A 16839-nucleotide genomic window follows, 5' to 3' on the forward strand; every position below is an offset into this window, starting at 1 on the left:
TATAAACGCGCGCTGAAGCTTTAAATCCTCGCGCGCTTTAAAGGTGGATGCTGATTGGCTGGGGGAACAGCTGTAGCTTTTTGTAATAGAATTAGAACGTTTATGATAGCTTTAAATTTATGTATTGTCCTTGGTGTGAAAATAACTTAAAAAATAGTTATAACAGCATTTTTTTACGTTTATCTGTGAAACAATTCATATGAATATCTTTTAAAATTTGAAGTCACATATTTGTGACAACTTTTTTGTTATTTCTTAGAAGCGTTGTTGCCAGGTAACTTGTAAATAGATGGACTGGTAAAGTTCGGTACACGCTTGTGAATCTGTGCTCACTGTTATTTATTTTATTTTTTACTCGTGATAAATGCCTTGGTGCATTATTCAAGTCAATAAATTTGGCATCAGCAGTATTTTCTTACATTTTCATTACAAAGCCTTATTTTAAAATGTTGCCTAACATACACTCCATAAATCTAGCTGTTATGCAAATGAGCAGTCTGCACAATTCCAGAATTTTCTATCAGGCAGATAACGGGCAGCCTGGGGTCCTGAAACAGCCATTTCAACTTGTTTACTTTCTGTACAGAGGAGGTCAGTGAGAAGATGCAAAAGATAATAAAGCTGATCGGACCTAAATATGTCTCAATTGCCAGAACGTGGTATGTTCATCCTTGATTTATTGAATAGTCAAGTTAATTTAAGAGTCGAGCAGCTCCTGCCATTTAGCATCCACTGTTATAATTCTGGAATGGCATAGTAACTATTAATTTATTAGTAATTATTTCTTTTTTAAATACTTTGTTTCTGTCCTTGCAATCCAGGTTCCCCACGCTGGTCGGATGGGGTACAGTTGGTGGAGTGGCTGTTGTCTATTTCACAGACTGGCGGCTGATTCTGGATTATGTTCCCTATATTAGAGGGAAATTCAAGAAGGATGATGATGACTAGTTGTCCAACTCCTTATCATGGAAATGCAGAACTCGGTTGTGTATTCCTACCGGGAACAAATATATTATGCGTTGATCCGCCAGTAGGCGGCGCTGGTGATGCGACGTACAACCAGAATGACTCAAGAAGATTGTCACCTAAAGATTTAATTTTTTACACTGATATGTTTGAATAATGTTTTCGGTGCCCTAATGGGTTAAATGGGATGTTGACGTGACTGCAAACAACTAGCATGTCTTGCTTGCTTTCTGTCTGTACAGGGCTGATACTTGGGAATGGGAGATGATTATGTTTCATGGCTTGACACATCACCCAGTTTGAGTTTGCATATAAAATGTTGTATTTACTTAAAGTGTTATTTTGTGAATAAATTCTTTCTCTATGCATGTGTCATAACATTTTTTTGACAAGTACTCAGATCAGATGGCACAGGTCCATCTCTAAGATGTCGGCTAAAGAGCGCTTAGTCTGGAAAACTTTCCAGCTGACTGTTTGGGGGTCAATATGAGAGTGATTGTATATATATATATATATATATATATATATATATATATATATATATATATATATATAAAATGTTTTAATAAAAAATTATCAACTTTAGAATAATAAAATACATTTGAGAAAAGTAAATAAAACCAACAAAAAATCAGCAATAAGCAGATATGAACAGGAGTGGAAAGTGTGTGCGCTTGTTCATTTGTGTAGAAATTTTCAGATTTATGCAGGATTTATAGATTTTTTTTTGTTGACAAATGAAAAATAAACAACAAACTTTTCTCTCTTCTTCTTTTTTACATACCCTGCAGAACAACCGAATCAAGCTCAGGTTTTGTGTGTGTGTAGAAAGATAATGTTGAAAAAGTCACAAAATCTTATGCAACTGAGGGGAACCCTGTTTTTTAACTGGAAAAGTCGATTGGGGTCATACTGACCCCAAACACCATGGCTGCGTCCGAAATCGCGTACTTCCATACTATATAGTATGCGAAAAACAGTACGCGAGCAGAGTAGTATGTCCGAATTCATAGAATTCGAAAAATAGTAGGCGAAAAGTACCCGGATGACCTACTACTTCCGGCGAGATTCTGAAGTGCGCATACGATGGACACTTTACTATCCCATGATGCCACGGGAGAGGAGTTGTTGTCGTTATATTTGAAAATGGCGGAAACCGGAGACGCGGGAGTTTTCAAGTGTAAGTACTATAAACACTTTTTGTTTCTTTGTGGTTAAATTGTGTTTGTTTAACATCATATAAGTAAACGATTGACTTGTTAAACGTTTAAATAATGAAAATCGCTGGTACAATTTTCCGAATTGGCTGCAAAATGACAATTTTATCATTATTATTATTACCAAACAGAACGAGCTAATGCCTGTCAGCTAGCTAACGTTAACTCTGTTTTCTTTCAACAAAGACGTTCGTTGTTTCGCAGTTAAATTAAATAGTTACAAAACTTTTATTTTTTATTTTACAACGATCTTATTCCTTCTTTACCTGTGTTGTTATTATGAAATATTTGTTGGCTAACTGTACATAGCAAGCTAAGTTACTGTTAGTGTACTTCAGCTTGTCCATGTAACATTAATAGATTGACCATGGTTCATCACTAATGTTAAATCCTGTGTTGATGTTGCAGGGGCTGATGAACACACGCGTGCATTGATTGAGTGGAGAGTGGCTAATGAAGCCCTCTTCACTGGAAAGCGAAATGCTGCTATAAAAGGTTTTGAGTAAGTATACAAGACAAATGGAATATGTAAAAAAATGTTCAAGTGCTGTAGATTCAATGGTAAGTTAGTTGTAGATGTAAACATTTCTACTCGAGCTCTTACTGCATTCCTTATATGCTTGATTTCTGTGCATTTATTGCAGAGTTTTTATCACAGAGCAGAGGCTAGAGGGCAAAATGTCTGCTGCGCAGATTAAAAAAAAATGGGAAAACCTTAAACAGAAATATAAAGTAAGATTTTTTTATTATTATAGTTCACCCCAAAATGAGAATTCTGTCATGATTGAATCATGCTCATGTTTGGCCCTGTAATGCAAAAATTTAACGAATGATATGTTTTACAATATAATTGACTGTTTATTCTGTTTTCAAATATGTGTAGGATCTGAAATGTCCACAGACTGGGGTGAGCACTGAGGATGGGGGTGTAACAGCAGCGTCCTGGAAATGGTATTCTGCCATGGATGAGGCAATAGGGGGCAGACCCTCCATCACACCACCCACCCTTATTGCCTCATCTGGTCCGGATGTTGCTGTTACCTCTCCATCCTCAGTGAGGTCAGAGCGTGTAAGAGTAGGGAGGAAAAGAAAAGAAGTTGAGGAGCTGATCCGAGAGATGGAGGACAGGGAAGCTGAAAGAGAACAAGATGCCATTGAAAGGGAGGAGAGGCGATGGAGAGAGATGGAGGAAAAGGAGGAAAGAAAAGAAAGAGAGCGACGAGAGCATGAGAAGAGGCTAGAACAGGAGGCCAGAGAAAGAGAAGAAAGAAGAGACCGAGAAGTGAGAGAGAGAGAAAGGGAGACAAAAGAGAGAGAGGAAAGATTTCTTCAGCTTTTAGAAATAATTGCAAAAAAATAATTGTAATAAATAAATTAAATGATACACACTCTCTCTTCATTTTTTGTTAGTAAGTTCACTGTGCAGTGCTGTTTTAGCAAGTTTTATTACAAAACACTTAATTCCCAGGGATTTACAGTAGCTTATTGTCAGTTGTAAAGTCCTTAATGTGTGACATTGAATAATTAATATTTTTAAAGTGTTTTGTGTGTGTATTTTGTAGCAGATTCCAGATGGTTTTTGAAACACGGAAATTGCAGGTATATCTGAAAAATATATTGTCTGAATATGAGTGCCACACTGTAGAGAAATACCCACACACTTTAGACACCTTTGAAATGTATTTACTTTATTTTTGTGTATTTAACTTTTAAATGGATACAGAATACAAAGCTTAAAACAAAATCACATAACTTTGGCATAAAGTAGTATTATAGAACTTAAAGCAACACCAAAAGAAAAAGTATTTAAACATTTTTATTATAGTGTCATCATGATGAAAGAAAATGAACTTCAGCAGCTTCAGTAAGGTAACTTTCACTGGTATCTTAAAGATCTAAAGGGACTTTGATAATAGCAATCTCATTTGTAGGGCATCACTTTAAAATAATTCAATATGTTTCTTTCAACACTTGTGTACATGATGAGGACTTTACCCCTTGGGCAATTTTTGGATTTCCACTTGGAAGTAAAAAATTTGTACAACATTAAGCTCAAATATGTGATATGTAGCTAGAATTTTAAAGATTTGGTATACAAATTTACACACCGCCTAAGGCAGTGAGCCAGTGGTTGGTGTGTCACCTCTAGGGACCACTGTAGCTCCGAGATCCCCTGTCGATTAGCCTGGGTCTGCACTATCCCCAGTTACCATGTGCAGCCGCGAGGAGGCCCGACAGGAGTCTTGGTGATGGAGAGGCTTTGTCCAGCAGCTGTAAGCCAGAGGGATGCACACAGATAGCCATGCACCTCTCTAACTACTACTACTGCACTGTACGCATCACAGCACCCTGTGGGCTGTGCCCACACACACACACCTAACTATTTGCATAACTGATATAACTAACATAGACAAACTGGAACACTGTCAATCTGAGAACAAGAACTGATTTTTAGTGTCTTAACCTGTTGAAGTGTCTTTACAGGTAATCATGCTCATGAAGAGCAGGCACACAGTTGCCTGGTGCAGACACCGCTGCAGCGAGATTGTCCCGCACGTGCTCTCCTGCGCTGGCTTCTGTGTTGCGGGGTTCAGGTGGGTCATCGTCATCCTCCGCAACTTCTGGATCAACTATGTCCCCGTTGAGAAGACAGAGGTTGTGGAGCACCGTGCAGCATGCAACAACATCTGGCACAAAAGCAGGGCTGACTTCCAGGGCCTTGAAAAAAATGGAACGCCATCGTGTTTTCAGCATCCCGAAGGCCCTCTCGACGATGTTCCGTGCTCGAGAATGCTTCCTGTTGTACCTCCCCTGTACAGCATTCTGTACAGGCTCTCTGTATGGGGTCATGAGGCAGATGGGCGCACTCAGGCAAGGATACCCACCATCTCCAAGGATGCACTTTCCTGCAGGTGGAAACAGGCGGCTAGTGTACACAGGGCTGTTCTTCAGCACCCTGGCATCGTGCACCGACCCAGGATACCCAACAAAAATGTCGAGGAACTTCCCCTGGTGGTCAGTGATGGCCTGCAGCTGGACAGAATTGTAAAGCTTCCTGTTAAAATAACACTGGACGTCACTTGCTGGTGGTTTGATGCGTATGTGACACCCATCTATAGCACCAGCTACTATACTGAAAGCTGGAGACCCTGCCAGCTGGGCAAAACCTGCTCCCACTGCCTCCAGGTCATCTGCGCTGGGGAAAGTGATAACCTGTCTCAAAATGCCGATGACTGCCTTACTCACTTTGTGCACAATGTCGTGCACAGTAGACTTTGGGATATCAAAGGCGAGTGACACTACCCGATATGAGGCTGCATGAGCCAGCCAGTAGAGGAACACCAGCACCTCAACGTCCTTTTCCCAGCCATGGTCGCAAGCAGGTTTCACAGCAGCAATCAGGGACTGGATGGACTGCCGTGAAAGTCGGAGGTTGGGGCGGAGGTCAGCTCCATCTTCAAAATATAGCCGAAGAATTGGTACAGCACGATTCAGGTGGCAGTAGGTTGAAGGGCTCACAATCTGTAAAAGTGTATGTAGTTTTATTGTAGAATACAATTTGAATCAACAAATCACTTGTTTCCTGTGTTGACTTATTTATAAATATAATGTATTTAATTTATATGTATATGATCCATTTCTTATGCATGATGTATTTGAATATATACATACTCATTTACACATATATACACATGTACACACATACATACATGCATATATATGTATATTTCTGTGTGTATGTATATATTTATGTGTGTGTATATATATATATACATACATACATACACACACACACACACACACACATATATATATATATATACACACACATATATACATATATATATGCATGGATGTGCATGTATATATATACATACACACACACACACACACATATATATATATATATATACATACACACACACACACACATATATATATGTATATCATGAATGAATCAATAGAGATATTTTTATTTATTTAATGGCAATAGGTTGTTTTCAGGGGAAAAATTAACTAATATATATATATAAATAATGAAGACTTCAGATGTAAAAGACTCCAAGTGCCATCTGTAATTGTGATCAAGCTTGTGTATTTATGTTCAGTTTTTCACTGTAAATAAACTATTGCCATTAAAATAAAAAAATATCTCCATTGATTCATTCATGTTTATTCATCGATGGTAATATCACAAGAAAATAAATTAATTTTTCCTTGCCAAAAATCAACATCTGTCATTGTTCACAGGTTTTTGTGAGTGTGTTTTTTCTGAGGTAAACTGTATTAGTTAAATTAATTATGATACTTACGTTATTTGAGAAATTCCGGAGAAGCTCTCGACGAAGGCGTGATCTGCGAGTAGCTGACCGACGCCGCCTCTGGACTGTAAGCTCAAACGACGTAAAAACGCCGATGAAAACGGACAGCAAAACTAAAAACATAGCGCGAAGTTGGTGCAGTCAGTGGAATGGGCTCTTTAAATTTTCGCGCTGTTATGACAGCGTCTGTCACGTGACGCTTTGTTATGACAGGATATGTCACGTGACTATTTCAACATGGCGCATGTAGTACGTCCGGACTCCATCCATACTACCCGTATTCATACTATATAGAACGTACTTTTTTAACGGTCGCGAAGTACGTTCTAATTTAAATGTAGTACCTACTCACATAGTACGCGATTTCGGACGCAGCCCATGTCTATGTAACATCTGACAGGAGACATATTGCAGATGATCAAAAGCTAAAAAATATCTTGCAGATGTAAATGCTCACATCAAATAGACGTCTCCATGATGTGTGCTATCTTGTTTCAGCCATGGAATAAAAAAATCGACATTTTGTATCACAATTGTGACTTTTCTTCGTAATTGTGACTTTTTTCTCAGCAATTCTGAAGAGTGGTATAAACTCGCAATTCAGACTTCTTTTTTTTCTTCTGGCAAGTCCGTGGGGGCTTCCATATAAATGTGATAGTGTTGTCTGATATTCCTTCTACTTCTTAATCATTTGTAAAGTAGATCCCCCCCCCCCCCCCCCCCCATTTATTTAAGACTTTGGAGGAGGGCTTTGCTTTCTTGCCTATTCAAAATGTTACCATGGTAACCATAGTTTCCGCCAAAAAAAGCCCCTTAAGACTTCTCCCGAGATCCTCAAAAGAAAAGTCCCGCAGAACCTGCACACTTATTCCAGCACAATCCCACAGGATTTTCGTGGTCATTTTTTTGTGGGGGATTTCCTGTGGGACTTTTAAAATCCAGGACTCGTTTCGCGCAGTAAACCTACTGTGCAACCGGGAATTTTAATAGTGAACGATACTGCAAATAAATACGAATATGAAATCTTACATGGTTTGAAGAACAACCGAATTTTTAAAATATGTTTTACATAATGGCCATGTAAACTGCTGTGGACTGGTATTTTTGTAATCGACGAACAAAACACCGATTCACAGCAGACACAATGTAAAGCGAGAGACCTGCAGTAGTAGAATGAGTATGTTACTCATTCTACTACATGTAGCCTACATATTTCATCAAACACAACAAATATTAACTTGAAAACAAAACAGTGCACTATTGTCATATCATGTGGTTTATGGTTAGCTACCCGACTACCGCAGGGCTTTGTCTCGTTAAGTCAGCCCTAATCGGGCATAATGTCTTTCATTTGTCTCATTGAAGGGGGAGGGGAGTGAAAGTATAGAGGAAGAGAGGGGGATTTAACATTCACAAAAAAGGCGACACCAACAGAGAATGCGCGATGGAGAAAAATGAGTAAGTATAACCGATTTAATATCGAAAACGTATAAAATCGCGACCCGCATATCTGCATTTATCGTCATGTTGTTTTACGAGCAAAGCGATCGCTTTTGTTCATTTGAATAGATCAGTCTGGGCTACTAGTTTGCGCAGTCCTTTCAAGCGGCGACGATTTTAAAGAAAGAAAACGGGTTTAGCATATGATTAAAACTATGTAATAGGGTAACAAAGCGACCTGTACTGGTGTGTGCACATATAAAATGAAGTATTTGTCTTAAATTGGAAATGGCAGGTCTTGCTAATAAAGTGTTTATTGACGTTGTTTTAACGGACCAGGTGCAGCATCTTTTCTCGTCCCGCGATTGTCATTTTAGCGAACGATGTTCGTAAGACGCGTCGTTTTTTACCAACCCGCTAGTAACTATTTCATTCAGTCACTTGACAAAAAATGTGTGCTAAATGTCTCTGGTTTACTGGCAATGCATTGGTTACATTCACAATTGATCGACTTTACTCAAAATTCTTATGATACTGTGGTAATATAACGAAGAGATGCCTGAATTGCAGCATTGTCTACAACAAAAATACGCATATAATCTTGCGAGGGACAGTACAGCAAATATGTAATCTGTATGATTCATACTTCATAAGTATATAGCCTAATTTCCAAGCGGAGGAATCCTTCATTGAGCAGAAGATCCCAAAGTGATGAGGCTACGATACGGCGCAACGTTTTGCTAAGTGACAAAGCAACATTATTGAATGAAGACACTGTATTACTGTAGATTTGGTCGTCGTTTGTAGGTATCTTTAATTAAAAAACACGTTAGATAATCAGCATGTCAGGGGAAGCAGACTCTGCCGACATCAGAGTGTGTAAAAAGTGGGAGTGCTCGGATTGAGGAGAGAAAGCCATGTGTGTTATGTTAGGGACTGAGTACAGAGGGGGGATTGTCATGTAAAAGTAGGCCCAGCTGTGGAGAGGATTTTGTGTGCTTAATTTCAGGAGGGGGTGGGGGTGCATGTCAATTGAGCATGTGTATCGCATCCAAATTGAAATGGCTGTTTTTTGCCACAATTCAGTTAGCCCTGTTCACAACTACAAAAAGTTATATTACAGGTTGGTTAGCCAGAGTGCACTAAATGTGTTTGTGAATGAATGCACATTACAGAAGTTGTGTCCCAAATGACTCACTGTATACTATGTACTCAACCGTGTAGTGTATGAATTTTATAAGGTTGTCATCCAGTTTTGATAGCACCAGTCCGATAGCCCTTCTCAATCCACTATGCAAGAAAGCTGCGACAGCTGAGTGCGTGAAGTGTCCAACACTGTAATTTTCAGTGTGTGAACACACTACTCGCACTATTTATACAACAAAATTGCATATAAATATTCTTGTTTTCTTTGAAACAAGCAAAAGAAACAATTTACCCATTGAGTCAGACATCCTATAACTAGTGTTGGCAAGATTCATTTGAACAAAGTTGTTTCACTGACATTTGAAAGAAGTTTCATTGATTCACCTTCATTTGAGAAATTGGTTGCACTTTATTTTATAGTGTGTGCACTTAGAATGTACAGAAAGTGCTGGGTAATATGGGTTAAGGTTAGGTTTAGAGATAGTTTCAGGGTTAGTACCTAGTTATTACCCAGTTATTGTTATAATAACTATAATAATTACATAGTATTTACATGGGGAACAGGACTGTAAAAATAAAGTGCTACCGAGAAGTTTTACGTGTTTGTTTGCATTCCAGTTTGATGCTGTCACTCTAAATAACACTTTAATTGTTTTTCTGTTTTGTTTTTTTGCCACATTTATTAACTGGATTGAAGAAATGTGTGAAATTTGCATTGTGTATGATTCACCCACCTAACAAAGTTGGTTCTGGTAGAACCATTCAGAAGAACCAGTTATAAAGAATGATTCATTTGGATCTCCATTCCATTGGTTTTAACTGTGAAATTGTGTTTCATAGTCTGAATAAACACATTTTCCAAGGATTCCTAATCAATGACATGTCACAAATAGACATGACTGTTCTTTTTTTAGCAGAGGTGAGGAAGAGGAGGAAGAACAGAGGCGAGAGAGGGGGGAGGCAGGTCGTTTGTATAGTTTGTGGTATCGTATTATTTAATCAATTAAAAACCATCTATGTTGTTACATGTTTGCACGACCTTGACAAGCTTAAAGAGCCATGGACTCAACCCCCCCCCAAAAAAAAAGTTTGTCCATATTTGTGCATGAACTTGAAACAAGCACGAAATCTTCATGGTATCATCATACAGAATATTCAGTGAACTCATTTTTGCATCACACCTGTGTCAACTAACTTCTACTACAGAATATTGATTTAAAGGGCTGTGCAAGGGTTTGTTTCAGATGCAGAAGTGCAACTGTTCAAGTGAAGAATGTTAAATGGACACTGAGATCTAGACAAACAGTATTACTATTATCTCAAACTATGCGAAACAAATGTGAACATTTGGCAGAGTAGATTGACAAGGACAGCTTACAGAGCTCAAAATGAAGTCATTTAGGGCTCTAGACACAGTACAGACTATCACATTTTATTTGTAAGAAAGTTAATTGAGTTTAAATGTCCTATAGACCTTAATCAGGGTAGTGCCATATTTAATATTTGACAGGAATGAAAACAAGGCTGTGCGGGATAGAAGTGCAGTGCATTCAATGGATTTTTAACTTTCCGAAAAAAGTTTCAGTCAACAAAACCGTTTTGAAAGTTGAAAATTATGTGATCTAGGACCTTTACACAGTGCCTGCCTTTGTAACACACACTTTGTCTGAAATCGCGTACTGTCTGAGTAGGTACTAGTAATTTGAATTTACTTCCCGACTGTTAAAAAAGTACGCTCTATATAGTATGAATATGGGTAGTATGAATGAACTTCGGATGCACTACATCTGCCATGTTCTTACTGTCATGTGACCTACCAGCGTCAGCTGCGTTGCTTCACTTCCATTCATAAATCCTCTCCCGTGGCCTCATGGGATAGTAAAGTGTCCATCGCATGCACACTTCAGAATCTTGCCGGAAATAGTAGGTTATCCGGAGACTTTTGACCTACTGTTTTTCGAATACTATGTATTGGGACATACTACTCTTTTGGCGTACTGTTTTTCGCAGTGTGTACGTTTATCCCTCACAGCCTCGTTTTCATCTGCGTTAAATTCAATATGGCGTCTAACATCTATAAGCACGAATAGATCAATATATTTTACTGTATTATACTATTCATTTGAATTATTTTAAGATTTTTATTCTATATTTATAAATTAGGGTGTTTGCATTACAATTTTGAACTTCTTCCTATGAGTTCAAATGTGTTTTAAGCATTAAAATCGCATTTTGAATGTGATTTTAATTGCCATCATGATAGTCAATATTAAGAAACAGAAAAAGTTCTTCACAGTATTCATGATCTAATAACATTGTCATTTTGTCATCACAGGCTTGGGATATTTAAAAATGTGTTTCAAGTTAGGCATTGCATGTCATTGTTTGTGTATATTGTGTGTTAATATCCGTTTGCAACTACCGTCACCATAACTCATTCTCTTTCCAAATTTGCATCCATACGGGTTTATCAAATCTCTGAGATGTGTCCTATTTTGCTCCCCCTCCCCAGCCCCACTGGGAAGAAGTTCCGGAGCAAGCCTCAATTGGCTCGTTACCTTGGTAACTCCATGGATCTCAGCTCCTTTGATTTCCGCACGGGCAAGATGCTCATGAGCAAACTGAACAAGAACAGACAGAGACCCCGGTATGACAACAATAGCCAGACTAAGGTGAGAGGACTTACATCAACTGAGGGCTCAATAAATTCATAAATGAGCAAACATTTTCATATTCATAAAAACACATTCATTATTCTAGATTTATAGCTGCAGCGTGATATAGGCTGAAAAATGATCTCTGCATGGCTGGTGACCCTTTAAAACCAATTTCAAGCCAGTTTTACTGGTCAAGCTGCAACAATAACCAGAAACAGATCAGCAATTCCCAGTTTTTCATCAGGGTAATCAAGAATGTTCTGTCTTTGATAGGGCAAACCCGACCTGAATACATCCCTCCCAGTACGACAGACAGCCTCCATCTTCAAACAGCCCGTCACAAAAGTTACCAACCACCCCAGCAATAAGGTTAAGACAGACCCACAGAAGGCCATTGACCAGCCCAGACAGGTAATGCAAATCTAGGGGGCCGTTTACACGACAACGTTTTCAACTAAAAACTGTTCATTTAGCCGTTCATTTAGACGACAACGACGTTTTGGGGGCCTGAAAACGCAAACTTTGGAAAACTTTATTGTTTGAAATTTGTGAAAACGGTGACATCATGCGCAGGTGTATGATGTTCAGTCTATAAACACGTAGTGTTTCTTTACAAAGTGACATCGCCAACTACTGGCCTGCCATGAATAATCGTTTTCGCGGCTCCGTGTGAACGGGGATCATTTTGATAACGTTGTTGTCTGTACTTGAAAAACGCAAAGGAAAACTGTTTTTAGTACATCATTGTTGTGTAAACGTGCCCTAAATTCTCAGTTTTTATTCACCACTATTAGTAGTTTTGCATAGTGGCACAATGCTAATTTTATTTTCATTGACAGCTTTTCTGGGAGAAGAAGTTGGGTGGCCTCAATGCTTTTGACATAGCAGAGGAGCTGGTGAAAACAATGGATCTCCCCAAAGGCTTACAAGGTACGTCTGGGCGAGATGAAGAACTTAATCCAAGTTTGTTTATTTTAAGCAAGAATAAATAAAAGTCAGTATGATATTAGTTTGTGAAATCTGAGGAAAACGAGAGGAACAAACAAAAACGAATCAAAAGCAAGACAGAGAACACAAATGACATCAAACAATCACATACTCTCTTGAGCAGGTACTTATTTTGAGTAAAGTATGCTGAATACTTCATGACCGCTGAATAAGTATGTTCTATATAGTATGAATCTAATCTGTACGCACTACATTCGCCATGTTGCCCTTATCATGTGACCTACCAGCGTCAGTTGCGTCGCTTCACTTCCATTCACAAATGCTCTCCCGTGGCCTCATGGGATAGTAAAGTGTCCATCTAATGCACACTTCAGAATCTCAACGGAAATAGTAGGTCATCCGGGTTCTTTTTCATGAGTACTGTGAATTCGGACATACTTCTTTTGTCACATACTGTTTTTCGCCTACTATACAGTTGGGAAGTATGCGATTTCGGATGCAGCCAGGGATATTTACACTCAAGAATTAGTGCACTAACATGAAACAGGTGAGCACAATCAAGGCCAGGGTAAGAAACAACTAGAGACAATTAAGTTATTTGCAAATTTTTTAAAATGTAATTTATTCCTGTGATCAAAACCGAATTTTCAGCATCACTACTCCAGTCTTCAGTGTCACAAGATCCTTCAGAAGTCATTTTAATATGCTGATTTTCTGCTTAAGAAACATTTTGAATATTATCAGTGTTGACACACAAAACAGTTGTGCAGCTTAATTTATTTTTTAGGGTGAATAGAATGTTAAGCATAATAAAAATCTTTGGTAACATTATAAATGTCTTAACTGTCACTTTTGATCAATTGAATGCATCCTTGCTGAATATAAGTATTCATTTCTTTCATTAATTTCTAGTTGCATCATAATACTAGGCAAGTTACCTTGATTTATTTAGCGCTTTATACAATACATATTGTTTTAAAACAGCTTTACAGTGGTAACAGGGAAATTATCACTGACTCTGTTGTATGAGAACTTAACTGAGCTGGACGATGACATCATTTTTGCATCATTTTTTAATCTATGAAGCAGTTCTGCAGAAAACATTGATGTCATCGTCCAGCTCAGTTCAGATCTCATACAACAGCGTTAGTCCAGTCAAATCAATAATATTGTTGAATAATAAGTGTCCCCAACTAAGCAAGCCAGAGGCGACAGTGGCAAGGAACGTAAACTCCATCCGGTGACAGAATGGAGAAACCAGGCTCAGTCGGAGGGCCAGTTTTCCTCTGGCCAACTTATGAACATGGTGTGATTATGATTTAGGCTGCATCACAAGTCAGAAATCAGATTGTGGATCGGTAGCATTCAAATATTTCATTCAGTTCCTTTTGCTTGAAGATCGGATTCATCACGCCAGTATGGAGCCAAAACTGGTCATAGGGTCTGTGCAGGACTTGTCTGGTTCTTGTGGTCTCTGCTGAGGATCTGTGTTGATGGCTGTCGTGTCGACAAGGTCTTCACAGGGGATTGTCTAGTAGACGGGGGTCTTCGCTGACATTCAGGGCCGTTGTGGTCGTCTTAGGGTGCAGGTTCACCATCTGATCTGGATACGGACCGGATACGGCTGACTACGGTAACCTCTGGATAAACAGAGAGACTAATATAAGCATGGATGCCATTCTTCTTACGATGTAAAAAGTACATCGGGTGTTACGGGAAGTGTTCCCGGTTCCGGTTGACCTATTTTATGGAGTCTAACAATACTTTAACAGATCATAGAATTAAATGATAGAAATTGATAATTTGTTATGTGTCTGCCAGGTTAGAGAGATGTGTTTTTTTTAGTCTAGATTTAAACTGACAGAGTGTGTCTGCTTCCCAAACAAGGCTAGGAAGGCTGTTCCAGAGTTTGGGTGCTAAATAGGAAAAGGATTTACCGCCTGCAGTTAATTTTGATATTCTAGGTATTACCAACTGGCCATAATTTTGAGATCGCAATAGATGTGAAGGACGTTAAGAGCTCGCTCAAGTATTGAGGAGGTAAACCATTTAGTGCTTTGCAAGTAATTAGCAAGGTTTTTAAATGTATGATATGTTTAATCGGGAGCCAATGCAGTGTTGATATAATATGGTCATACTTCCTGATTCTAGTAAGAACTCTAGCTGCTGCATTTTGGACTAGCTGGAGTTTGTTTATTAAGCGTGCAGGGCAACCACCCAGTAGAGCATTACAATAATCTAGCCTTGAGGTCATGAACGCATGAACTAACATTTCTGCATTTGTCACTGATATTTTTTTAAGATGGAAGAATGTGGTTTAACAGATGCTAGAAATGTGGCTTTCAAATGAAAGAATGGTATGAAAGAGCACACCCAGATTCCTAACTGACGACGAGGACTTGACAGAGCAGCCATCAAGTGTTAGACAGTGCTCTAGGTTATTATGTGCCGAGGTTTTTGGTCAAATAATTAAAACCTTTTTTTTTTTTTCAGAATAAAGTAGTCAAATAGAGTTTTTTTTATCAATAGATGCTACTAAAATGAATTAATTCTATAATATTTCATACGTCACTGAAGGTGTAGGCCCTGGATGCACAGATAAGACCCTGTTGTCAGCGATTGCCAGTGCCCTTCACACCAGTGCGGCTCCCATCACTGGCCAGCTGTCCGCCGCTGTGGAGAAGAACCCGGGAGTCTGGCTCAACACGGCTCAGCCTCTCTGTAAGGCCTTCATCGTCACAGATGAGGATATCAGGTATTTCAGCCTTTTGAATGATGCACAGTGTCATATTTTATATGATAAATGTATGTGTGGGATATTGATGTAAGTAATGTTTTGGTCACAGAAAGCAAGAGGAGCTGGTGTACAGCGTTCGGAAGCGACTGGAAGAGGCTTTGATGGCCGACATGTTGGCCCAAGTGGAGGAAACATCTAGTGAGGGAGACACACTCAAACAGGAGGGAAATTGTAATGAAGACAAACAGGAAGTATAGCAAAGGTAGTTGAGGAAAAACGACAGTTGCGTATTTCCGCTCGTTTCCTGAAGGAAATAGTCACATAAACTGAAACATCCCTCTATAAGCAAGCATTGTTTTTTTCACAGGGTATTCAAATGTGTCTGAAATACCTGCACATGAGTTTCCCAACACTGATCAACACACCACGTGATCATCTCCCAGCTTCGCTGAAAATCCATGTTCGCCCACCAGTTGGGATCTCACAGAGACTGTTTGCTCGGTTTTATTATTATCATTTTTTAATATTCTGAACGTTTTCTGAAAGAACAAAATGTTGGAAAAGTTTAACAGTTGAACTGCCTTCTGCATTAAATGTTTTAAGGTTTTTTTTTAGGGGGTATTTGGATTTGATTCGGAGATACAACAATCAAGTCAAAAATACAATCCTCCCGTTCTAGTGGGTGCTAAACTTTATCACAGCTGATCTGTTGATTATTCTCTGTGACTAAAAAATGTTTAAATCTCTGTCAAAAAGAGAAAATATTGACTTTGCTCCCTGTTAGTATTGTTTGAACAATATTCCTAATTTCAAGTTGAAAATCAGTATTATGCAGTTCAAATTCAGTTTTTATGTGTTTTTCTCAATACCAAATGTTTTATCAGGGACAAGGCTTTGATAAACATTAATAAGTTACAAAGTGTGAAGGCGTGGTTTGGTTTTCTTTCAGATTTTCTGTTTTCGACTCATCTGGTGCTTGTTAAAACTGCCTGATTTTTTTCTTCATAAGCTGTTCATACTTGACACTGAAAAACATTTCCACAGTCTGAACCTGGAATTGAAATGTGAATGGTGATTCATAAAATGTGACACGTGATTTATACTTAGTGATGTGTAAACATCCTGTGAAAAGCAACTTAACTAAACATTTTGCTGGGTGAAAAGTATGTTTTTATAAAAAATGCTTTGTTCATTGCCCACATCATCACAATGATGTCCATGTTCTCTTCTACATTTCCTAAAATAAAATGTTCCTGTGTTGAATATCTTTATTGCTTTATTCTGCAATAATGCGACAGGTGTTGTTGATACACTTTCTTTATGTTCAACCTATTTGTTGATGTTATCGCTAATGTGCTATCCACTTTTTTGCACTACTTTATGCTGCTTTGAAATTGTTCAGATGC

At 38.5% G+C, this 16839-nt stretch overlaps 1 protein-coding gene across 3 annotated transcripts; it reads left to right on the top strand.

Moving 5' to 3' along the window:
• Positions 1–7850: 7850 nt before the first annotated feature.
• mbd3b (methyl-CpG binding domain protein 3b) lies at positions 7851–16700 on the top strand. Of its 3 annotated transcripts, none has more exons than XM_056256399.1 (8): positions 7857–7963; positions 10006–10074; positions 11604–11763; positions 12022–12159; positions 12588–12678; positions 15274–15451; positions 15543–15695; positions 15801–16700. In XM_056256399.1, the coding sequence occupies exons 1-7, from the start codon at positions 7950–7952 to the stop codon at positions 15688–15690; spliced, it is 798 nt and encodes a 265-aa protein (XP_056112374.1). In that variant the 5' UTR covers positions 7857–7949; the 3' UTR covers positions 15691–15695; positions 15801–16700. The 3 variants fall into 3 exon arrangements, with proteins under 3 accessions (XP_056112376.1, XP_056112374.1, XP_056112375.1); XM_056256400.1 differs by having other exon boundaries at positions 7869–7963; positions 10009–10074; XM_056256401.1 differs by lacking the exon at positions 10006–10074 and having other exon boundaries at positions 7851–7963.
• The last annotated feature ends 139 nt before the right edge of the window (positions 16701–16839 follow it).

Source organism: Rhinichthys klamathensis, unplaced genomic scaffold (genome assembly GCF_029890125.1).
Source record: "Rhinichthys klamathensis goyatoka isolate OS25496 unplaced genomic scaffold, OSU_Roscu_1.1 h1tg000127l_1, whole genome shotgun sequence".
Classification (NCBI taxonomy): domain Eukaryota; kingdom Metazoa; phylum Chordata; class Actinopteri; order Cypriniformes; family Leuciscidae; genus Rhinichthys; species Rhinichthys klamathensis.

Excerpts from the sequence above, each read along its gene's own strand:
- mbd3b (XM_056256399.1), top strand. Across the intron at positions 10,075-11,603 it reads GGTCGTTTGTATAGTTTGTG|CCCCACTGGGAAGAAGTTCC; the intron begins GTATCGTATTAT and ends CCCCCTCCCCAG. Across the intron at positions 11,764-12,021 it reads ACAACAATAGCCAGACTAAG|GGCAAACCCGACCTGAATAC; the intron begins GTGAGAGGACTT and ends TGTCTTTGATAG.